Source organism: Parasteatoda tepidariorum, chromosome 5, assembly GCF_982258835.1.
Source record: "Parasteatoda tepidariorum strain Cologne lab strain chromosome 5, Ptep-v5.0, whole genome shotgun sequence".
In the NCBI taxonomy this organism is placed as follows: Eukaryota; Metazoa; Arthropoda; class Arachnida; order Araneae; family Theridiidae; genus Parasteatoda; species Parasteatoda tepidariorum.
Window position 1 is genome coordinate 53,505,246 of NC_141759.1, and position 27,073 is coordinate 53,532,318.

At 27.3% G+C, this 27,073-nt stretch overlaps 1 protein-coding gene across 1 annotated transcript; it reads right to left on the minus strand.

Moving 5' to 3' along the window:
• Positions 1–666: 666 nt before the first annotated feature.
• Positions 667–26,602, minus strand: ACOX1 (acyl-CoA oxidase 1). Its single transcript, XM_087163940.1, has 14 exons — positions 26,249–26,602; positions 24,984–25,128; positions 19,826–19,995; positions 19,638–19,745; positions 18,981–19,100; positions 16,605–16,720; positions 16,201–16,370; positions 15,013–15,175; positions 13,314–13,504; positions 10,678–10,830; positions 7,464–7,569; positions 7,237–7,383; positions 5,793–5,996; positions 667–1,302 (listed from the first exon to the last, which is right to left on the minus strand). Exons 1-14 carry the CDS (start codon positions 26,370–26,372, stop codon positions 1,249–1,251), a joined length of 1,971 nt encoding a protein of 656 aa, XP_087020066.1. The 5' UTR covers positions 26,373–26,602; the 3' UTR covers positions 667–1,248.
• Positions 26,603–27,073: the final 471 nt, after the last annotated feature.

Sequence of the window (27,073 nt, forward strand, 5' to 3'; positions counted from 1 at the left end):
CATGTTTTATTTCTTTTTAAGAGCAAATTTATATTTTACAATTGCATAATCCAATTTAAAATCTTGAATATTCTTATTGTGTGAGCATATTTTATTAATAAGCTTCCTAAAATTGTCACTATGTTTTTATTAAACTGCACTATTACTTGTTAAGGTATTGTAATAAATAAAGATATTTATTAAAATTAAGATTGCTTTACAGTTTTGAGCAGTTAAAAATTACTTTTTTGTCCTGGTCAAAATTAGTTTTGGCTAGTGGTGAAAATTGCAACCCTGTTTAGATAAGTAAAAGAAAAGATTAGCAGAAACTTTTAACTTGATTGAAAAGGAAATTACTATTTTTCTTAACTGCAAGATTTATGGATCCATTGTACCAGTTTTTTACTATCAGATAAGGTATCTTTTACAGTACAAATAAATTTAAGGACACTAGCCATTGTAAAGCTTTGCCTACTGATTTTATAACATCCTAATTTATTAGTTTCATTAACTAAATTTCCAAGCTAAAAATGTATAAATGAAATCGATTAAACTGGGAGTTTTAAGCTGAAATGTATCGCAGTTAAATTTTAGGATTTAATCTTCCAAGTTTGTAACTAAAAAATTGTTAGAAGATTTTTAACAAAAATCAAATTTAACTTGAAACAAAAAATCCATTGAAATTAATACTTCTATAAAAACATTTTATTAAAAAACACAATATGTTTTTTTTTTATAGAAAAGAACAAAATGGAGTATATATATACAAAAATATAATAAATAATTAATGAAATAAAAATGATTAAACCAACAACCTTTAATAATTTGTAAATAATATAAAATTGCAATGCTATTATTATAAAGTAGCAAAGAGATTTAAAAATAAAATAAAAAAATGAGAATTTTTTTTATAACAGTGAAGCTATTCATAATCAAATGTTTCGACAATAAAATTTTCAAAATATTTTTTAAGTTTTAAACAAAAAATTTATTATCAATAAACACTATTTAAATGTATGCTCCAAAACTAATATTTTAAATTTTATATAATATTTAACGTTAAGGCAAATATTTTAATAGTATAATATTACAAAAACAAATTTATAAAATATATAAAAAATATTTATGTATGTAAAAAAATTGCACATTCTGAAATAAAATTTGTTTTCCAAAACTATATTTAGATCTTTCTAGTTTTGAAAAATAAAGCCTGTATGTAAAAGTTCTTGTTTATCAAATAATGAGAAATTTCGGGTTACAAGACAAATTTTATAGCTTTGATTTCATCACAGGCTGTAGATATTTATAGTATGATTCATGTACCTGAAACAGAAAAAAGGAATATATATATATCATGCCACTATACTGTATTATCATATATTGATCATTTTTCTTCATTACTTAAAAACTCCAAACATATAAAGAATATTGAAAGCAACAATAGAAAGATTACAAATTACAAGGGAAAATATTAAATCTGATATTTACATTAAAAAAATATCTGGACGTAATTTGTTAATACTTTCAACAGTATATGTATTTTAATCTGAATAAAAAAACATATCTTAAGAGTTCTTGATGCATAAATGAATAACGTGTAATTTTAAATTTAATATCTCTTTCCCACCTTGATGTAATGTAGTTTTTTTTAATAATTCAATGTTAATAATGTTTATTAATATCTTGATTAATGTTATTTTTAATTAAGTGTACATTTAAAGACTCTAGCCATTGTAAAGCTTTGCCAACTGATTTTACAACATCCTAATTTATTAATTTCATTAACTGAATTTCTAGCTAAAAATTTATAAATGAAATCGATTAAACTGGGAATTTTAAGCTGAAATGAATGGTATTTAAATTTTTGATTTAAACTTTCAAGTTTGTTACTAAAAATTGTTAAAAGATTTTTTTAAAAAAATCAAATTTAATTTAAAACATAAAAAGTCCATTGAAATTTATACTTCTATAAAAACATTGAAATGTTTATTAATATCTTGATTAATGTTATTTTTAATCAAGTGTGTTTAAATTATTAATCAGTGGGATATATGGCATATACCAAGTGGGGCTAATTTTATAGGTGTAGAATTGAAAAAGGACACAAAAGTGATTTGAAGTGTGCATTAAAATAAATAAATGAAAGTTATCTTTTTTAATTTTGCCCAATGTATGATTTCTTATTTTTTTAGAAGTTTTTTAACGGAAATATTTGTTGAGAAATGGGCAAATTTAATAATTTATTTCTAATGCCTGACTCCGAATTATTACGTTCTTCACTACAGAAAATGGCGTAAGTGTTGCCAATTTCACCTTACTCGGTGGGCTCTTATGAACCTGAGTCAAGCTGCATTATCCATGCCACAGTCACAGATACCTGTTCATATTGGTGCCCACATTCGATGAAGGACAAACACACAGACATCCATGTCACAGATACCTGTTCATATTGGTACCCACATTCAATAGAGGACAAACACACTGAGAGAGACATCCACGCCACAGTCACAGATACCTGTTCATATTGGTGCCCACATTCAATGGAGGACAAACACACAGAGAGAGACATCCATGCCACATCTTTTTTTTTTGTAAACTTAAAGTATTTAAGCTTATGAATTGTGTCAGTATATGTATTTCAGTTGTATGCATGATTTTGTGATGTTAAATACAGGGTTGGGTTTTTGACGTCAAAAAGTGGTTTTTGACATGACAAGGGTATAATACTGGTTTAAACCGTCAAAAACCCGTCAAAAATGTCAAAAACTGAAGTTTGCCAAGAAAATATATAAACTTCAAAACTACCAACAGTTGCCATGCATTATATTGAAATTTAATTATACTATAGGTAATCAGCAGGTTTTAAAATATTTTTTAATTAAAATTAAGGTAAAATAACAGATTTAAAATCTCAGAAATTTATATTCAAATGCATGTGCAGAAAAATTTTGCACAAAAATTGTTTAAATATTTATATTTAAAAATTTCTTTTTTCTTTTTAATACTTAAGAAAATTAAAAGTTTATTACTATGCATTTTTGACATATAAGGAACATATAACTAATATTTATAAGGAACTTACAAGTTATGTTGTATAAATACAAACTTGATACAAGTGTATAAAAAAAATTTTTTAATGTTATACCGAATATCTTTATTATCCAGTATGTTTATTTGAATTTAAAAGTAGTTATATTTATGAATAATGATAAATATAATTCATATTGTTCATTATATTTATTTATAATTATTACACTTATCATTTTAAAACAATTTTTATCTCTTAATTTTTTTTTCTCCACTCGTATTAAGAATACAAATAATGCATATCTTGAAAGCAAGAAGTAATTATTCAACAGCTGAATATTTAGATATTCAACAAAACTATATCATATTCAGCAAAATGAATAGGCTGAATATAATTATTCAACAGCTGAATATTTAGATATTCAACAAAACTATATCATATTCAGCAAAATGAATAGGCTGAATATACTGTAAATCGACACTAACTACTCATTGTATTTAACAGAAAGCACTTAAATTTGTATTGTCTTATGTTAAAAAGATTATTAAGAAGATTTAAAAAAATATTAAAAAGATTTTTCTTTAAAAGAAGATGTCTAATGTACAAAACTGCTAATGTTTATCTTTAAAAATGTCTAATTTTTAGTATAATCTATACCAGTGGTGCGCAAACTTTTTTCGACCGCGACCCCTTTTGTAGAGAGAAAATTTTTGGCGACCCCTAGAAATAAATGTTCACAAATACGATGTATATTTCGAGCATTTCTTTCGTTTCATCGAATAAAAACATCATCATATTTGACTCATATTAATTTTATTTATAATTTTAAGAAAATACTTTTTGTATAACACAAAAATCAGTAAATTGCCCTTTAATGAGATGTATGTGGCTGCAAGTTTCTAATTATCTCATCGATGTTTGGATGTATGTTGCTAATTGCAATTCGCATATCATCTTCAGGTTTTAAACGCGAGTGGTATTTAGTTTTTATTGAAACTAGTTTGCTAAATCCAGTTTCACATAAATACGTTGATGCAAATTGTATTAACACTCTGATGGCATTCTTGCATAAAACGGGATATTGTTTTTCCACGGATAGCCAAAATGTTTGGCAAGGCTGAGTCTTAAATTGATTTCGAAGAGTATAATCACTAATCAATTGCTCTTTCTCACTAATTTGAAGCGTTGAACTGCATATGTCAAAGGAAAATGGATCACGAATCCAACCAAGATCGTTTTCAGGAAAATCCTCGAATCTTCTCGAAAATTTTTTTTTAACTTTTCAATGTGATTGGAAATGATGTTTTTAAATGTAAATATATCTATATTATTTTCCTTGATAAAATCGTTAAAGCAAGGGAACATGTTGGTGTTGTTTTTATTCAGTTCAGTTTGCCAGAGACTAAACTTATTCTTAAAAGCTTGAATTTTACTGGCTGTAGTTATGATAGTTGAATTCTCACTCTGCAAGCTCAAATTTAAGTCGTTAAGTTTTTCGAAAATATCAACTAAATAGCTCAGCTTCCCTAGCCAAACTTCATTGATATAATAACTTGCCAATCTATGTTTCTTTTCGATTTAGAACATGTACACTTCATTTCTCAAATCAAATATCCGTCGTAGTATTTTCCCACGTGAAAGCCATCTGACTTCGATGTGTAACAGTAATTTCTCATACGTTGAGCCCATCTCATTGCAAAGTATTGAAAAGAGACGGCTGTTGTGGCTGTTGCATTTAATGTAGTTAATTGAACTAACAGCGTCTTGTAATACGTTGTGCAACTCTTCATCCATATCTTTTGCAACAAGAGCTTTCCGATGAATCATACAGTGATTAAATACCATATGAGGTGCCACCTTCTGAATTAAGCCTCTGAGCCCTTTATTCGAACCTGTTAATGCTGCAGCACCATCAGTACAAACCGCAACACAGTTTGCCCAGGTAAGGGACTTTGTTTCAAAATATTCATTTATTACTTCGAATATTTTTTCTCCAGTTGTTTTTCCTTCCAAATTTTTGCAACATAAAAACGTTTCTGTTATATCTTCATTAAAAATAAACCTAACGTAAATAATTAGTTGTGACATTTTAGTAATATTGGTAGTCTCGTCCAGTTGTAAAGCAAATACAGATGAATTTTGTATGCGTTTTATGACTTCTGACTCGATATTTCGTGACATTTCGGAAATCCAATTGCAATTAAACAGTGAGTGATGGCGATTCACTCTTTATATGTACACTGTATGGTATGCAGCATGCAGGGATAATGCATTTCATAAAAATTTTGGCGACCCCCAAAAACTTCTGGCGACCCCTAGTTTGCGCACCACTGATCTATACTATACACTAAATTTGGTTATAAATAAATTTCTTAATAATATCACTGCAGATTTTCAATAACACATGAAAATGAATACATAATATTACAAAAGATGTGAGTTTTCAAAAGTACAAGATTTTGGTTACTATTCAAAATATAAGTGTTTCTTCAAAATTTAAAATTTTTTTTTTCTAGAACATATTTAGAAACACTATCCTTTAAAAAATATATAAATTTTATGTATTAATTAAATTTAACATATGAATATAGGTTTTTGACATTTTCGACAATGAGGTTTTTGACATGACGGTTTAAACTGTCAAAAACTGTCACATGTCAAAAACCTGCCAACCCTGGTTAAATAACACCGATTTATTGATTATTTTTTGTAATCTTGTATTCAGCTAGTATAGAATATTTTAAGATTAAGTTGAATTTATAATCTGATTCAAACAAATAATCACCTGCTTTTGATTCATAGGAGTTTTTTGTGCCAACTCATATAAGCGTTCATAAACATTACCATCAAAACATCCTAAGGGGCTATTTAATACCAGATCATGAAAATCAAAAGCATCTACTAAAGCCACTGCATTGGGTCGAAGAAGATTTAGCATTTCCAACATGTAGTCATGCATCTTGGATAGTTGAATTTCAGATAGCCCAATCTGCAAAGAATATTATATATTTTTGTTCATACATTCATTAAAGCATTTAAGTAATTTTTTTTTTTTTTTTTAAATTTAGGATAGTAAAAAATCATATCATATTTATGAAAGGCATTAAAATAAAATACTAAACAAATTTTGTAAAAAATAAAATTTTCTCTTTAATTTCTGGAGGAAACAGTGAGAATTTCTTGCATCCATCCCTATATCTAAAGTTTTTATTACTGTGAATGTAGTTGTAGCTTCATAATATAATAAAGTAAAAAAAATCCAAATTTTTAAACTAGCATTTTCTACACCTTTTAAACAAACTCACAATTCTTTGATTTATATAAAGTTAGGCTTATAAATTTAAAGACTACGGGATGTTTGACTAATACAGAACATTTTTCATAAAATTGATAGTTAAAATTTTTCATTTAATCAATTTATTTGAAAATTACAAATTTTTTTGGGAGCTCAAATTTTTTTTATAAAATATAATTAAATGTGGGAAGCAAGAGAGTGGGGATGAGAAGTGACTACATTAATCAAAATGTCACATTTCTTCCCCTAAAATTTTTCCAAGCATTTGTTTGTGGGGACAAAAAATTTAAAATCGAAATATTTAAGGAAAAAACTCTACTAATAAAAATAGATACCAAACCTAAAATTTTGTTTTTGACTTCATTTAATGTTGTATTTTATTTTTAATGTAGTATTAAATTATGTTTTATTTTCTGGATACATCACCATTTTTCTTTATTTTATTTACATTAAAGCTTTGCTCATTTTTAAACATATTCTAATACCAGAATAATATGTGAATACATTCATGTAGAAATAAACTGGTATAACTCAAATGATATTTTCTTAGGTTTTTTAAATACATTATTTTATAGAACTGAACTGTATCTTTCACCATATTAAATAAATATTAAAAGTTTTACAAATCTGAAATATGTAGAAAATAAGTAACGTAAGAATTAAATTGCATCGATTACTTTGATCACACTTAAAAGAATAGGTCAAATTTTATACATATCACACTTAAAATAATAGCTCAATTTTATACATTCAGACGAATAATCAAATTCAGTAATGTGTTTTATTAAATCACAAACCAACTATGATATGAAGTTGCATTTGAGCAGGCAACAGTTGTATCAATCTCAATTACATAAACCATTGAAAAAACATATGTAATTTCTCTTGTAAATAATCTTATAATTACTTAAGTAATTGATAAAAATATTTTTACCATCATAAAAATGCCAGATTGTTCATGAATGTTTTGCAACATATATAAGTAACAAAGTTGTTTCAAGACTTCTTTCAAATTGTTTGGAACAGGACTGCCTAGAACCCAATCCATGTACTTTTGAACAATATAGTATTGGACATGAGCCTAGAAAAAATATTTCAGAGAATATATACAAATTTGTATTTAAAGTCTTTTTTTTCCTTTTTTTTGTAAATTTATTTTACCTTTGCACACAAAATCAAATCCACATGACTAAGATTCCAAGCAATTTCTGGTAGTTTCCCAGCATCAATAAAATTTTGTACTCTGGCAGCAGCTTTAATTGTCATTCTAAAATAAAAGATAATTACAAGATTGCGGTTGGAGGAATAATGAATATTAATAAGAATGGAATATTATTTGCAAAATAAAGCTTATAAAGTATTTCTCTGGCTCTTCCTTACAAACAAATAAAATAAACTGTGTTTTTAAGTTCCACCTTTGAAAATTTGATTTCCGGAAACTTCTGTGATCAATGATTTTTTTAAACGTCTGGACCTTCGATCTCCCGAAACTTCCGGATCACTGTTAATAAAAAATCCGGATTTTTTCCGGAGCACAATCAGCCCTGAAAATGAAAAGTCTCTCTGCATGTATGTTTGCTTATAACTTAGAAACAGATGCACCAGTTTTTTTCCTGCAGTTTGTAAATAAAGTTGGTTTATCAATAATCTTCTTCCTGTGTTACTTAGTTTAGGTACAATAAATATTAACCTGTTGGTAGCTTAATGAAAGGGCAAAATTGGGAGAATGTTTCTCCCCTATACACTATTTCTCTATCTAAGTACATGGACAAACCGGTTTCGATATGTGGAGAAGATTGCGGGTTGAAATATGACTTTTTACGTGCAGAGCAGTCAGTGGGTTAAAAAAATTAATACTGCTTATTTAAATTTATTGCTATAAATTAAATTTTACTTAATATCTTTTGATAGTTGTTTTAATGACTAATATGACTTTTTCCCCCCCTACTAAAATTTTTTGCCATATCATATTTTTATCTCCTTGCATTAAAATGTTTGCTTACAATATTTAAAAAGAAGGAACCTTTCTAATGTTTCGAAATGCATTGTTGTGTAAACAATATTATATTACATAATGTTACTTAATTTCATAAAAATGAAGATAAACATTATAAGAAATATAATTTACAGGGATGTGATTCTTCCGCGGATCCGCTGATTTCCGCTTTTTTCAGATTTTTCCATATCTTCCGCTCTTTTTTCATAAATTTCCGCTCGGAAAAATTTTTTATGCAGTAAATTATATTTTGTTGAAAAATTTTTTCTTCCGCGGAGCGAAAGTATTGAAGCCCCCAATAAACTTTTCTTCACATGTCAATCTGCTTGCTGGGGTAAAAGTGGTTGACCTTGGTAAAACAATGCCGTAATCTACTACACTACTCTCTTATCTTTTCAGGGATGAAAGACTTTTTAAAATTTCCCACCATGTTCCAAAAACTTTTGGGGAGTCGAACGAACGATATAGTCGGATTTGCGATGAACTCCCCCCCCCCCTGCAGTAGGCTCCTGAAAAAATTATCTTCAGAAGAAAATGGGTAGAATTTCGGCATGTACGCCGTAGCCTTGACAACCGCGACTTCCGCTATAGATTGGAAAAAACGGAAAAAAAGTCCTAAGCAGTTTCGTTTCGGCCGCTGATATTTGATTTCTTTTGATTGGCTGATTTACAGAATTTTAAACATTAGGAACTGGGCCAGAATCTGCTAAAATTGCAATTCTTATTTAGATGATTTTTATGTAAATCATCGATTTTCGTATTTAACTGATTTAAAAGTTACTTGTTGCGATTCATTTTTACACGATTTAAAAATCATTACTCGCAATTCCCATTCACGCAATTTAAAAATTCAATATCGCGATTTGCATTTAAACGTTTTTAAAACCCAATATCGCAATTCATATTCATGCTAGTTTAAAATCCAATGTCGCGATTCGTATTCATATATATTTTTAAATTTCAATATTGCGATTCGTTATCACGCGGTTGTAATGTCAAACATCGATTTTCGTATTTATACGCGGTTTAAACATTACTCGTTGCGATAAGTATTCACGGACTTTAAAAATTATGCATCCTGATTCTTATTTACCCGATTTAAAAATTCAATACCGCGATTAGCATTTTCGTGCTTTTAAAATCCAATATGGTGATTCTTATTCACGCTATTTTAAAATCCAACATCGCAATTCTTATTCACGCACTCTTAAAATCCAACATCGCGATTCTTATTCACCCTATTTTAAAATCCAACATCGTGATTTTAAAATCCGATATCGCCTTATTCACGCGATTTTAAAATCCGGCATCGCGATTCTTTTTCACGCGATTTTAAAATCCGGCATCGCGATTCTTTTTCACGCGATTTTAAAATCCGGCATCGCGATTTTTTTTCACGCGATTTTAACATCCGGCATCACAATTCTTTTTCACGCGATTTTAAAATCTGGCATCGCGATTCTTTTTCACGCGATTTTAAAATCTGGCATCGCGATTCCTTTTCACGCGATTTTAAAATCAAGCATCGCGATTCTTATTCACGCGATTTTGAAATCCAACATCGCGATTCTTAATCTAAGGCCTTTAAAAATTGTGTGAGAAATGAACTTTCTTGTCCTATCAACACTGATGATCAAAAGTCTGAAAAGCGCAATCTACAGATCAGTCATGTTAATAAAAGACCATCGAAAAAACAAAGAACTGATGAGAAAGTCCATAAAGGTCCTTTGACCATTAAAGAAATGTTTTTTAAAATGATGTGATACATAAAATCGTGCTTATGCATAATTACTCAATGTTATCTAAATTATTAAAAAAAAATTATTTTAATCAAGATTTTATTTAAGAACATAATTACCATTTATTTATATTTATTTGAATAGATAATATCATGGATGTAATCATTATCAGATTGGCTATTGAATTCATATCATTTTTTCTTTTGCACGCTTAATGCTACAGTTATAAACTTCCTCTTTTTTGTGTTTTTGTCAATCACATCCCTGAATTTAGTACTACCTAAAACCTTTAAATGCAGCATATTTTTAACTTTTGTCTAAGACCACATAATAGTCAAAAATAAAATATTGTATTTAAATTTATCTTAATCTAACAATAATGATAAAAGTTTAAAAGAAAAAATAAGCTAATATTTTAAATGGAAAGACACTTACATAAAGACATTAAAATACTTTAGAAAAAATGGTATTTTATGATTATTAATTTATTTTGTGAATAATGATTAAATATGATATTTTTCCATGCAGTGGATAGTTGAATTTTTGTCCGAACATTTAAAATCAGTTCTAGTGTTACAAACTTTAGTGTAGAATATAAATTTCAGTCTTGCATTATTTAATGACAGAAAAAAAAAATTACTTTTGAGCAGCAGCATGATAAAAACCAACAAGAGTTTCTAAAGAGGGTGGATATTCAAATCTGGATGGGATACTTTTGCTGTCTTCTAAAAGGTAACCAAAAACTGAATTCCTTGCTACAGGTTGTTGGCCTTTTAAAACCTTCATAATGTACCTAAAAATAACAATATATAACAGAAAAATTATTGCTACAAAGACACAGACATATATATACATCAAAAATTAAATTTTCATCAAATAATATAAACAGTTGATAAAGTTAAAGAAAGAAAAAATTTAAAAAAATAGTTATACAGTGAAACCTGGAAAGACCCCCCTCTATTAGCAACCACTTTTATTTTATTTTATAACCATCATTTACCAAACTTTATTGACAATTGTAATTGATGGGAATAGTTGCAAGACCTTTTATTTTATAACCGTCGTTGAACAGCCGACTCAATTTTTTTATGGGTTTACGACTGCTAATGTTCAACTCCATAACCTTGTAATTTTGAACCCAATCCAGAAGACAAGGGAACTCCTGGATCAAGTATTGGGGGAAATTTGCCTTTGTGGAGAACTTTTTGACAGAACTAAACCACATTTGCGTTACATGGAGGGGAAAACCATGAGAACCTCCCACGTTTAACCTGACAGCAAAGGGATTCTAACTCATGATCCGTCTACCACTGAGGATACTTCACGTCGGTGCAAGCCAGATGCAGATTTGTTTCGACTAGCCGTCACTGGGGATTCGAATCCGGTTCACCTAATTGGAAGGCGAACGCTCTATCCCCTGAGCGAAGTGGTAATAGACACAGACTTTGTGTTGAAGAAAACCTTTAGGAGTGACCATTAAAACCACTCCTAGTGACCAGGCAAACATCTTCACCAAAGGTGGAAAATGTCAAATAAAGAAACGTGAAAAAATATCAAAACAAAAAATTTAACAAAAGAAATAAGTAGATTAAAATGCATCAAAATATTCAATTCAGGTTCTTATTTAGAGAGCTCTTTTTGACGATACAACCTCATATTGTAGTCAGAGTGCACTAAAGACAATGCTAAAGCTAATTGCAAACTTAAACAAAAACATAATTATTTATTTAAAATAGCTCTATCATTCATAATTGGTAAATTTGTTTTTATACGTAATTATATCAGTTGGCATCCTTTTTATAGATGCTAAATTTTATTCATTGATCCGTCTTTTCATGACGCCAATAGAAGAAAAAGTAATACAGTGAAACTTTTAAGGAACTACTACCCTCCATTATGTGAGAAATCAGTCATTAATAAAGAAGGTTGCTTCTGTAATTGTTAACATTTTCCAAAATAATTAACCCAACAATACAATTAAATTTATAAGTTTCATTTTGCATTCATAAAAAGAGAATATTAAAGACACTGTTTGTAATGTTATTAATTGATTAGAGCATAATACATAAGTTGAAGAAATTGTGCATGTTTTCAAGTTGTTTTATATATCTCTCTCTATATATATAACAGTACTTGCATCCAATTTTGAATGGGAATAAAAATGAACCAAAAGTTCTCCCTGAGATTTGGAATGTGTGTTTGTTTGCTGGAGACATGAAAAAGAAAAAAAAAAATTCAACAAGGTTATTGATAATTGATCAAACTTGTGGAGGTTTCCCAATTCTTTTCTAAAGCTTATGTAAACATTACAAAAAATTATCTGAAATAAAACATAATTCCTTTATTATTTTACAAGAAATAAACATAGTCAAATAATATAAATTGAAATTAACTGTTTGATAAGAAAAAATTCTACTTACACAAAATTTATTAACAGCATAATTTTTTTTACAAAATTGAAAATAAACAGTTTCAGAATTTGTAGATATTTTAATTAAAAACTTTTTTACTAAGTTTAATCATTTAAAGAAATATTATAAATTTGAGGTGAACAAAAATTAACGTATTTTTGAAAAAAGAAAAAATTAAAACTTACTAAAGAAAATTTTACTTTTTCTATGAGTAACATCTAAAAACATTTGTTTTTTATATGCTGATTTTGAAATTGAAACTCCTACAAGAGTAATTTAGCACCTCTATCGACAATGAAATATGCTATTTATCTAACTGAGCATATTTTTTTAAAAGAAATTTGTTGGAAAAAATATTGAAGGCCTATAGTAAAGTTTGTAATCAATAAATAATTATTATAAGATTGCAAAAGATAATGACTAATAAAAAAGACACCCTTACACCAATTGTGCTGCAACATTGTCTACTCATTTAAATATTTTACATTTCTACCTTAGTCATAAGTATGAAATTTAAGAATTACTACCATTATGAAATTTAAATGGTAGCTAAGATGTAGAAATATATAAATTGTGATTACAAAGTTTAATTTTTTATTGATATTTTATTACATAGATGTTTCTTTAAAAAAGTATCACTCATACAGTAATGCTGTTCACCTCATCAATCGTTTTTAATAGTTTCAATAACAACTTATACTTTATTAGAAATCTTTATCAACTTCTATATACAACTCCTTCAACATTCATTTAAAGTTAAAAAAAATTTCCCACATGTAATGTAACAAAAATGGAGCATCAATGCGATTATAAAATTTACTATTTTAAATTCTTTAAATACCCAAAAAATGTGCAACTTTCATACCTTGCAGTCTGTAAGTATAGTACTGTATTCTCTCCTTCATATGTGCAAGCAGCAACTGTAGCAGCATAAATTCTATGTATACCACTGATTTGTAAATAACCATGACCTCCGCAAGCTCTCCTGCAAATTTCTATTGCAGCACTTCCATTGTCAGTGCATAAGGCTTTTAGCCCAGATGATGTGGCGTGCAACTAAAATGTACAAAAATGTTCGGGTTAATCTAAAGAAAATACTTAGCTTTAAAAAGCTCCACACATTATTATATTAAAATATTGTATAATTTAATTTTAAAAAATGCAATGCAGTGCATCAATAAACAAAAAAATTCATTGCATAAATCCACTCTACATATAGCACAAGACACAAGCTGACATAAGGGTTTAAATTAGGGTTTTATGTACAAAAAGTACAAATTTTTGATTTATACCTATTGACTACAGTTTAATTTTTCCAATTATACTTATTTACCTATCTCTCATTTATATCTAGCCATGTGAGATGTTTTTTAAGTAACTTTAATTGAATGAGACAAAATTTAAGACATTATAACTATTAGATTTTAAATTTAGGAAGTTTTATACTTAAATAAGTTTGAAAGAACTTACAAGACTCTTATTACTTCTAATCTATTCATTAAATAAATTTGCTTTTCATTTCATTCAATTCAGCATAAAAATATGTATAGGGAAGTGATACATCATTTGTTTAGAAATCAACATCAGATATTAATTACTCTTAACTCATAAAGAGTACTTTTTATTTATATACATTATATAAATTGTATATTATATTATATTTCATTATATAAAGTCTACATACAATCTAAATTAATAAACCTATCAACTTGTATTATCTATTATTCTCTACGCCATTATAAAATACATAGGACACTATGTCTAACTTTAAATAGCTATGTCAGATGTAAAAATATGCATAACACGCTAATAACATTTAAACTATCAATCCAATTGGTGTGAGTTCTGTCTAATTTAATCAGCATAATAAATTAGTTAAGATATCTTTATTCATTTATTTAAATATTAATATTTATATATTTCCTTTACAGCTCTCAAAATGATCCTTCCTATATTTAGTAATCCCAGAAGATTTTTAGGCTAATGTTAAAATATCTTCATGACAAATTTGCTTTTATCCATCATGTCAAGGTTAATTTCATTAAGACAAAACATTAAATGCATCTACATCAGTGCACAACGTTGTGCCTACGCCCGAATAGCAGCCTAATTCAGTTTAAGGTCATGGCCAAACCACACTAAGTTACAGCAAGCAATTAAGAAAATATTTATAATATACTTGACAGTAAAAACTTTCCCAACATCATATTTAAAGCGGTAAAAGGGCAAGATGCGTCGAGTTTTCGAACTTTCTCAAAGTGACAACACACAAATGATGAAAATAGAACAGGTTAGAAATAACAAAAGGCACATTTTCCAACGGGAAAAAAATAGATAGAAAATTGAGGGGGAATGCAAAAAATTACATAGGGATTTTGGTAGTAGAAGAAGACAATCAGGGCAGACTATGAGTCTTAAGAAAAAGTGTCATGTTTGAATGATCAAAGCATTGTGATTGAATTTTTTTTCCCTTTCAATCATGAAGTTAAACAACCAAGTATATCTCTTGCTTCAGTTCTTTTTTACCTTATTTCCTTCAGCTACAGAATTTCTATAAAATTTACCTCAGGTAATGTTGCCAAATCTCCTTTCTCCATGTTTTGTGTAGCAGTCTTATAAGTATCCATTAAAGCAATAAATGTGGCTTTGCAAGCATGACTGAAAGCAACCATGGGCAAGAGTTTGTATTGCTGAGCTTGATAATCCAATATCTGAACTTCTGGCTCACTAAAAATAGCAACATTTCCGTTTTTATATTGAAGATAATTATAACATAATCATAATGTGAACATTTCTCATTACTGAGCAAACCATATTTTAAAGGAAGTTGTAATAAAATATTTAAACATCAATATCCTAGTAAAAATTATTATATTTCTTAAAATAAGCGCACTTTTCTTCTGATACTATTAATTACTCTAAAATACCTCAATGATAATAAATGCAAAAAAAGCAGGAAAAAAATTAAAAAAACAATTATCTTAGTTTTGAATAAATAATCCCAAAAACACCAAAGCGGTCCCAAAAACACCAAAGCTATTACTGGATTAAAAACTTCATTTGCTTCACAAATATACTATTAGGAAATAAAAGTCGACATGTTTTAAGCACTCAAAAATAGGTACCCATTTTCAAGACTGTCAATGAGAAGAAACAAAAGTGATTTGAAATATAAAACGTAAAGTTGCCTACAAAAAATGGAAAAATAAAGATGAGAAACAACTCTAAAAAAAACCACAGACAATGCCAATTTTGACAATGGCAAAATTATTTCCACCCGTCACATCAGTTCATCTTGATGCCCTGGAATCTTGTTTTATTCATATGAATGCTGATTCCCTTTTAACAACTTTAGTTTTTCACCACCTCTCATAGAGCATGAAATTATGATTGCTGCTGACAACCACTGTGGTTTTTCCTGTTCTGTTTTTCATCTTTTTTCTCTCTTGCCTACAGAGGTTTTTCTAGCATTGTTTCTCCATTTAACTTTTCCTTTTCTGTTGGCAACTTTACGTTTTATATTTCAAATCAATTCTGTATCTTCTTATTCACGTCTTGGAAGACTTAAAAATGGGTGCCTCTGTTTGAGTGCTTGAAACATGTTGACAGTTATTTCCAATTTGTATATTTTTGAATTCCAATTTGTATGTAGTCTTAAGCTTTATATAAAAAAGTGTTATACCCATTTGTCTTTCATGAAATTACCCTTGTAATTTAAACTTATAAAATGACATTTGGAAAATAAAACCAACTTCGGTAAAATTTGGGCTTGGCGCCTGATTGCACTGTAACGAATAGCAATGGTGGCTGCTCTGGCTATATTGTAAGAAACCATATCAAGAATAAGAACACGAACAAACACCATGGTTCCATAATTCAGTTTGTCACTCTTTGGCTTGATATATTCACCAGAAGGTGTCACCTGAAAAAAATTTCTGGCTTTAAAAAAATCACAATGCCTGATAAAATAAACCATTTTTAAATAAAAATTTAATTATTAGTACATTTTCTTTAAACTTACACACTTTCAAGTTGAATGGAAATGATAACAAAATGGAAACATTTATTATATATGATTAACATTTATGTGTAAAATTTAGACACCTATTTAATAAACCTCTAAAATAATCAGGTTATTTAAATATGGTTCAAATACCTGAGCATTTTTCATGAGCATATTTTCCCTTGGGATTCGGACATTATCCAATTTTAAAAATCCATTATCTGATGCTTTGAAGCCTACTTTAGGTCCAATTTCCCCAACTGTAATACCTAGAATAAATAAAGCCAGTTAATTACTAATTTGTTAAGAATGGATTCAGATGTAACTAAAATCATATTTAATGCAGTTTCATTGCAATAAATTTTCACTACATTTATTTCATTGCAAAAAATTTTTTATAATTATATTGCAATAAATTATTCATTGAATAGAAGAATAAAAAATTATAATAATAAAAAGTATCATAATTATTATAAGATAATAATAAAATTATAACATAATAATTGACATAATTTTAATAATTGCAAAATGATAATAAGAATGCATTATCAGGGGTCTGTTTAGAAGAAATTTGGGTCCGTTAACGGACCCTTCACAAAATATCTTTTCATAAAAACGGACCCTTCACAAAATATTTTAACTTAAAAATAAACCCTTCACAAAATAATTTATCTTTTAATCGGACCCTTCACAAATTTGTTTATCTTAATTAGTGTTTTGTTAATCAAATAAAAGACAAATGTAAATAAAAGACAGAAGAGAAATAAAAGAAAAGAAAAAAGAAGTAAATAAAAGAAAAAAGAGACAAATAAAAGACAGAACGGGAAAGTAAGACAGATGTAAACGAACTAAATTTTGTCTTCGGCAGACCCTTCTTCCTTTATTCCTCCGAAATGAATATTCTGCGTTCAGCAGTAAAGGCTTAACACCAAATATTTATATGTTGCATCGCTAATTTAGTAGTTGCAATTGCTGTTTATTTTTTAAAATTTAATTTTTTTAATTATAATTTTACAGTGTTGAGCATAATCTTGTATGTTTTTACAATTTAAAAACTCCTGGAAAAAGTTTTTTTGCAATAACGGACCCTATTTGCCCAAATTCACAAAAGCGGACCCTGGTTGAAAGAATGTGACCTAACGTTTATTTTATATTCACAAATTACGAGTAATTTTTTCCACAATTTTACAAAAACGAACCTCTCACAAAATGTCTGGACAGACCCCTGATTATTTAATGTATCTTCAAAGTAGACAAGCTATGTTTTGACAGCTTTTTAAAGTAACTGAAATAAATTTCTGTCTTAACATTACAAGGGACAATAAAATATTTAATCAATATTTCGAAGATACAATTTTTTCCAAACAAATAAATTTTAATGCCTTTAATTGGCTAAATAATTTTAAAACTTTTCCGAGCTTAAAAAGCAATGTTTAAGCAAGCATGTATACTATAAAATATATAGAAATTAAAGCTTTCAAAATTTTCAAGAGCTTTCTGTAAGTTAATATCTTGCAAAATATTTCTTAACTTTCTTTTTTTTTTTTTTTTTTTTTTTTTGATTAAGACACATTTTAGTAGCATTATCTTTTATCTCCACACTTTACACACACACATATAATAAAATTATTTTTTTTTCCCATTTTAATACATAACCAAAGAATTTTAGAGCAGTTTAAAGTATTGTAAAGTGTATTAAAGTATTTATTTGAGTATAAAGTATATTGTTGTCGAGTGCATTTAGAGTAAAAATAAGAATTTTAGTCTTACATATATTTAACAAAAAAAGAAAACAGGATGCAAACTCAAATGGCATAATAAAGATTCAGGATTTTCATGATTGAAGCATACAAGGTCTTATCTTAATCTGTCAGATTTATATTAGCAATTTCAATAGCTCATATCTGTGAAAGAAAACATCCTTAAATATTGTGGTTATTCATCTCTTTTATTACCACTATTTATTACCAACCAGGTACATATAATAATTTGAAAGTATCTCTACAGTACAATTTTTGCATACCTAAAAAGAAATTAATATTATCTTGCAGTAGTGCTTTGTAATTTTATTAGATTATGGTACACTTCAAAAGCATAAATTTTTTACCTTTTATAAAAAAAACACACTCCTTATAAACAATTGTAATTAATTCATTATTTTTCAACATTTGAAAAAAATAAACTATTTTATGCACAGTGTTCAATTTTATTATTATTATTTTTGTAACAAAATTTCTCATACACATAATAACTCATGATTTCATATTTAAAAAAAAAATTTTATTTAGAATAACCAATTTATATATTACAACTAATGGTAAATTTATAAAACACAAAATACTTCCTTTTTAATAAGGACCTTGACAAATAATATGTGAATAGCTTTCTTAGAACTGAATTTGAAACTTCAAGAAAAACAAGAAAATAAATTAAAAAATAATAAAATAATTTTATTAAACAAAGAGCTTGTAAAGAAAAAAATGAGTATTAAAATAAAATTTTAAACCTAGATGGAAGAAAAAAAATTACCAGAAAGTGGCTGATGATTGTCTAAACTTCGAATTTGCACCATAAATGGATGAATGCCATAGCTTTTGCCCTTAGTACAAAGTTGAGCTAACACAATTGCAAAATTAGCAGTTTTCCCCACTGAAAATAAAAAAAAGTGAAAAATTTAATAATAAAAATTACATCTAATCAAAAATTTTAAACAAGATTTAATTAAAATTCCTTATTAATTGGAAATTAATATCATAATTTTAATTCAAAAAGGCATAATTAATTAAAAAAAATTTCTTCACTCATCTGTTTACTGCCCTGTTTATAAATGTTACGTTCTGTAAAAATGATCTTTTTTTTCTGTAATATGTGACAAAATATCTCATATCATTAGTTCATTATAAAAGCACAAAATATATTTTTAAAATTTCATATTTTTTCATCTTTTAAATCCAGTACATATTTTGATCTAAATCTATTTCATGAGAGAAAAATTACTTAAAACTGCTACTTTTAGTGTCGTTCAAATATATTCTAAATAAACCCAATACTATTGAAGATATTACCAATGGGTAAAAAACATGACTTTTAAAATAAATTTAGAAAAAAAAATTATTTTAGGACAGAACGCTTATCAAAATTTCAAAATTTTTTTTCCTTCAAAAATATAGAATATGTTGAGCTTACAACTCCCTGGCCACCATTTCACTGATGATAAAGTTGGAGTATTTAAAACAAATTCCTCAGATGTTGGGTCATATGTAGAGGTAGTTTCAAGTCCACGAAGGAAAGTACCTAAAAAATTCCAGCAACATTTAGAAACTAAGTAAGGATTGGCTTACTACAATAAAGCAAAAAAGTGGCTTTAAAATTACCGTGCCCAAGTTCTGTTTGAGCATATGTGCCTATTATCTTCATTTCCAAAGCATCTGGAAGCCATTTAGCTTGTTGATCTTCTGTTGCAAGACCCATCAATGTTGGTATGAACATGACAAAATGGACTGTTAAAGGTGAAGCTTCTTGCAATATAGCATCAGCAATCGATCTGAAAAAAATTTGCAATGTCAATTTTTTTTTATAGGATCAAAAATGTTTTCTTGAAACAAAAAAACATCGTTTTTATAATCAACAATAAAATCAAAGGGTTTTTGCTATAATCAGATTAAAGATATTTCACTAATGTCAGAGTCTGAACATCTAGGATTTCATTAAGTTTCAGATTAAGAATGCAGTTCACTGATGTCATGCACTTAAACTAAACAAAAACTGTCAGATTTCTGCCTTATCTGAAGAAAAAAATGAATTAGTATAAAAAACTAGTTCTAAATATCTGCTACTAGTTTCTATTAGCATCAGTGTTCCATTAGCGTGCTACAAGTAACGAAACTACTTCGATACTTTTTTCATAGTTTGTAGTGTAGAGTGCTGTCTTTTTAAAAAAGTAGTGCAATCAGTTATGTATTACAAAAATACAATAGTTAGTAGCGATTCTGGAGAACTGCTTTTAACCTGGCGTTAATAAGATCTAAGCATTTAGAATTATGTGTAACAATAAACTAGCCATTAAAAATAATAGCCAATTTATCATGAAACAGTGGTGTTATTTCAGTAAAAGGGTACATATTTTCACTGTAATTTTCGATGTACAGTTTGCAAAAAGAACATAATGGAATAACTTTTGATCTAATCGGATCTTAAAAGTACTACCAATCAATCTAACTAGAATGGGATGATATTTGCAGATGATATTTTAAGTCATAAAATCAAACACAAAAACGTACTTTCTCTGAATGGCCGTTCCTTATATTTGGATTTGTTCGTGTTGAAGCATGTGAGGTAGGTGCAATCCCAAAATGATAGTCCCAAAAGTTCGGTCAGGAGAGTGGTCAAGTTTGAGCCCCTTAATGTTAATTTTCCTTTTTGAGTATTTCGCCATTCTGGAGAATTTTTTAAGCAAAGTTTTCAAAAAATGTCGTACATTTAAAATTTGTCTCGCAGGAGCTATTTAACTCATTTCATTTGTCGATTTCTTTTAAAATATCCTTCTTTAAAATAATCTAAAAATTTGTATACCATACACCTGATTTTTTTTTGTTGACTATTACCAAATAAAATAATAAATAAAAACTATTTTTCCTGGGAATTTTCTAATTTGCTTAAAAATTTCTCAAGATATACTAAAATATGTAAAATTAACATTAAAGATTTCAAAACTTCGACTACTCTCCTTGTCCAAACCATTTGGTCCATATTTTCCAGATTGCAGCTGATCCTCACATTTTGAAGATCAAGAATCCAAATCAGTCAGGGAAAAAAAAGACACATTTATTGAGAGAGAGAGTGCGTTCAGGGGCGCCAAGACGAGAGGTCACTATGACCCCCCCCCCAAATATTTTCACTATTCAGCAAATTTTATCTGGCCCTTGGGCACATTTACGAAATTTTGCTTTCTCTCTTTTCTTACATAACTCAAATGAAATTAGTCAATATTACACTTTAATTTATTTATTTATTTTTTATTTTTAAATAGCAATGAAAAAATATACACAAGTATCATTACAAGTATCAATTTCACCATTCTTGTATCTTCCTGAACATCTAATATCTGCCTAAACATCCAATATCATCTTATATCTTCATAAACCTAAACATCTACCTAAACATCATTATATATCTTTCTTGTCATTAAAAAAACTTATTTTTCGATAACCTGTCATTCAGCTATTTCCAAATAAAAATGAACCAGTTTCATTGGAATTTAAAAGATACAATGGCAATTAGCTCATCTTCCTGTTTCCTTATGAAAAATTAAAATTCAAAAATTGTGTCAGTGAATAGGTAATTAGAGTTTGGTTGGTCGAATGTTGCACAAAATTGAGAAAAAATTAACAATTTTATTGAACATGAGAGGTATATTTTAAACTGCTTCAACTGAATGAATCGGATGAAACTTTATAAGAAAATTCACCCCAATTTCGCATGAGAAAGTAACAAGGGCTTTAAAATTTCATAGCATGACTGGAGTTCATTTTAAATTAAGCAACTTCTGCTAAAAAATTTTATCAGAAAATAAATCTACAAATAAAATTTACCAATAAATAAAACTACAAAGAAGATTTAACAGAAAATAAATATGTTTTAAGAAGAAATAAATCTGCTAATAAATTTTTACAGGAAATAAAAGAAGCGCATAAAATCAAGGATAAAAGATGCAGTATGCAAATTCAGAGAAATTATTTGAACAAATTTTTTTCTAGAATGAAAAGAAACCAGTGATATATCTACAAATCGTTCCTAAAAAAATTTTATAGATCAAAGAAAATAATTTAATGCATATAGAATGAGGTAATAAAGTGACTGATAAACTATAGTCTGAAATTTTTTTCTTCCTCTTTTTCAGTATTCCTAGCTAAAATTGAATAAGTTTTTTAAATTAAATATTTTTAAAAAGTACCCATACTTTTTAAATATACCAATTTATATCTGCATTTTTTAAGTTTCTTGTAAAAGCTTAAAAGTTATTTTATTTTAAAATAATTAATCCTTAAAGTTTCAGATGCAAACAATTCTTCTTCCTTTTCTACCAGAACTGCAGCTAATTGCTAATAACGGCTAATTGCTAATATCAGATGCCACTACACTCTCCCTTTATGAACTCCCACACTGCTCTGATACTTTCTCACACTATCTAACCAACTTGCACATGGTCCTCTCTTAACAATTAATTAATGAACGTTTTCAACCATATTAATAAGATGAAGAAAAAAAAACTAAAACAGTAAATTGTTGAGAAATTTTTGGTAGCAAATTGAGTATTTTAACAATTGTCAACAGACAATTTTAATAATTGAAAATTTCAATAATCTGCTGCATAAAGAATAAAAAATACGTAAAATAACAAAAAAATGTAGTCTTAATAATAATGTCTTCAGTAATTCCTAGTTTTAATTAAATTTATTTTTCAAAATCTATATTTTCTAAATACAACTAGTCAAGGCATTAACACTAAAATGCAAAATAATATTTCAATCTAAATTATTTAATTTTTAAAGCTTTAGGTGCAAACTGTAAATTAATTAAAACTTTTAATTAATAAGACAAAACAATCAAAGGCTAAATAAATAATGGTGACCTAACACAATGCACAAAGAAAATTTCGAAAAGCTTTATTTCATAATAGCTTGCTCCCATTTACTATCAAACAGATTTGTCTGGGTGATAAAACTTATAAGAAAATGGACAATGGATATGAAGGTCACAATACTCAATTTTTCAACAGCTTGTCATATGAAGGTCATAATAAATTATTTTATTGCACTATTTGATCCTTTATGTTTTTTCTACTTCATTAAACAAAAGTTTGTAAAATAAATAAAGAAACAATACAATTATGGTACTTTAGTACCTTCCTGTTAGGAAGATAACTTCTTAAAATCTTAATATTTTTTAATGATTGAAGTAAAAAAAATTGTTAAATATTGTAAATTATTGTTAATTTTGTAAATTATTGTGTAATATTATAGTTGCTGCATTGTCTAAATTGATATAGCCTTTCCCATTTGTAAGTTTTGTTCAAATTTTTTTTTTTTTTGTGTGTGTGTGCGTGTTAAAGATGAAATTAAAAATAAATCATTGCTAAAATTTTACTAATTAGCTACATAGTCAGTTTTAATATAAATAGATACTTTTACTAGATCTGTTTTTTGTTCTAATCTAATCCTAGGACTATTATTTCTTATTAAGGACAAAGAATAGAGAGAGAGAGACCTTAAATCCAATATTGCTCTCAAGCTTTTGACACAAGTCAAATTTTGAAGATTTTAACCATCTATATGCCTGTTGTTTCACCCCCCTCCCCAAAAAAAATTTCTTTTGTGTAAGTATAAAAATAAATATTATTGATATTTTAATTTATTGAAACTTATTTTACAGGCTGAATTTAAGACCAAAAATGTAATATCATTTTCTTTTATTTAAAATCCGTGCAAAATTAAATGCCTCATAAAAAAATCTTTCATCGCATTCGATTCAAAATACTTAAAGAAAATTATTTTATTGAACTGCCCAGCTCTCTTATGCTCAGATGCAACTGCCACTTATAAACTTTTGACTGGACAGAACACAACTGCTTTCAGACCCATTTAAAATTGTCAATTCACCTATTTGTATTTTATATTTAACTGAAGAAGAGATGAATGCTAATCACAATGAATAAGGCCCTGCATTATTTGATGTAAATGTATTGTTTATATAAATGTAAGCTTCTTGTTCCCTAATGACTTAATAATCAACAAGCTGGAAATTATTTAATAACTATTTATTATCTAAAATATACTTAAGTAAAACACTATTATGTGCTAACAAAAGATTTGCTGAAAGTGCTATATTTGCAAAATTATTTTAAAGTCATTTCAAGAACTGAGAAATAAACTTCAAAACTTTTTAATAATCATTTATAAACTTTGTTCTGTACATGAATTCAATCTTCTTTATAAAGGAATATTGTGATTTATTTCAGCAAAACAGAAAATTTTCAGTTTCGAGTTTAGTTTGTAGCGACAAAATTTGTTATAAAAATATATACAATGTAGTTGTTAAAGCTGCAGTTCTTTAGATTGTTTTACATAATTTTAAAATTAGTATGAAGTTGTATTTATTTATTTATTTTTTTATTTTAAAACTTATGCATTGTGAATTCTTCCTAGGTTTTGGGCAATTTTAAACACTTATGTCAAAAACCAAACCTTTAATCATTGTCATAAGTCTTAACAACAGAAATAATTTTATATACAAAAATTTAAATTAAAATTATTAAGTATTATTATCAAATGAGTATCTCTCAGAGGTAAAACTAAAGGTCAATATAAAAGAGATCAAGGAATAAAAAAAACTATAAACACAAAAAAAAATTAAAATTTAAAAATAAATTAATAATAAAAATGAAGTTCTGAAAGATTTCTTGTAAATAAATAATGATACAAACTAAGGAAATTGAAAAAAAATTTAAATTAAGGTAATAAATGAAAAAATTACAAAATTTCCTGTGGATCTGCCAACTCCATGGCTCTATGAAAAATGTGTAGAGATTTACGTAAGGCATCATCATATATTTCAGAATGAGAAAGGTAATCAACTGGGACTTTATCCTGGAGCTCTGGATCATTGTAAAATAATTGTTCTGAAATAAAATAATGTTTTAAAAGAAGGCAACATAACTTGCAAGAATGTTCTGTACATTCTAACTAAATTCTGCTATGATGATATGATACATGAATAAATATCTCAAAATAGTTTATACATACTAAATCTAACTAATGAATGCCAAGATTTTCAATACGAAATACTATTTTTTAATTTCATTATTTAAAACAGCATTATATTCTATAAAAATTCCTATCATAATAGGATTAATATAGGATCTGAAATTTTAAAAAAAATTATTATTAATTAATTTTATAAATATTTTAATGGACAATTAAATTTTTAAAAATTTAATTAATCTTAAGAATTAAGGTTTAAGTAATAGTAATAATAGTTTAAAAACACTAACAAAAGATTATCAACTACAAGTAAAACTACATAGTAGTTAATATGTTTTATAATTATATTTATTGAATTAATTTTTTGTAAATTTAAGATTCATATTCTTAAAAAGACAACAACAGCCAAATAACCAGCAGTGTAAATAAGTGCAAATATACATTTTCATATACATTTTTGGCAGTTTTAAACACTTATGTCAAAAACCAAACCTTTAATTATTGCCATAAGTCTTAACAACAGAAATGATTTTATGCATAAAAATTTAAATTATTAAGTAGCATCTTTTAGAGGTAAAAACTAAAAGTCAATAAAGAAAAATATTAAGAAATTAAAAAAATTATAAACACAAAAATATTTGAAAATTCAGAAATAAATTAATAATAAAAGTGAATTTCTGAAAGATTTCCTATAAATTAATAATAATACATAAAATATAAATTTTGATTTTATATTATTATATTAATACTATAATTTATTATTATATCATAAATAATTTAATTAATTATTATTTATATTATATAAAATGCTTGATTCTGTATGATGACTCATTCTAAAATACATTCAATAAAACCAATTATCTTTTAATTTGACATAAACTTTTCCTTTTTATCGCAGGAAAAGAATTCTGTTCTTAGCTACACAAAATATAGCTAATGTTTCATACAGTCAGTTATAAGAGAAAATAGTAAATTTAACTTTCCACAAAATATTATTTTCTTGGTTATTGAAAAAATTATTCATTGAAATTTACTTACCCAATTCTTTTCTACGATTTGTTTTTTCTTTACTCCCATCTAAAAAGTTCGTGAGTTCTTTAATGTTAAATGAGGCATTCTTCCTTTCCCTGACTAAATCTTCATTAACTTTATTCTTTGCCATTGCAATGTTTTAAGAGAAACATAAAAAGTTTATTTGTTTATGAGGAAAACTTTTCACTCCACACCTATAATCATTTTCGATCAAGGATAAGATAAATTTTCAATAAACACCCATCACTCTATAAGGGAAACATGCACTGAAGAGCATTCAAAATGACACCTGTACTACCTTACATATTTTAGCCGTCGGCGAATTTGAACGTTTATTTACCTTTTACCTGCAGGGCAAGTGGGAATTCCTCAGAGGTTAGGGAAAAATCAACATCTAAACCAGTTTTGAGGGGAAGGTCTCAATAATTTCCCCTACTCCTAGATAAGAGCAATGATAGAACGTTTCCGGTCTAGTAAGTTTAAAAAATCATTAATTTATCACGAAGGTAATTAGGAAGTTCTCCTCTCTGAAATATAATGTACTGAATTCTATACTTTGTTCGTTTTTTAAAATGATAACGTAATTGTTATTTTAGTGGAATACAATTATGACGACACGACAATTGCTTAACGATATTCTGATTTAATTGTAACTAATTCTAAACATGCTCTGCATCGATTTAATTTCTCTCTTTCTTCACAGGCTGGGATTTTAAACTTTTCTTAATTTAGGACCATACAATTGAATAAATGAAAATATAATTCTCGTCGTTACTTTAAAGCCTTATCAAACGAAAAAATTAAAAAAAAAAAAAAATTGCTGGGCAGCGA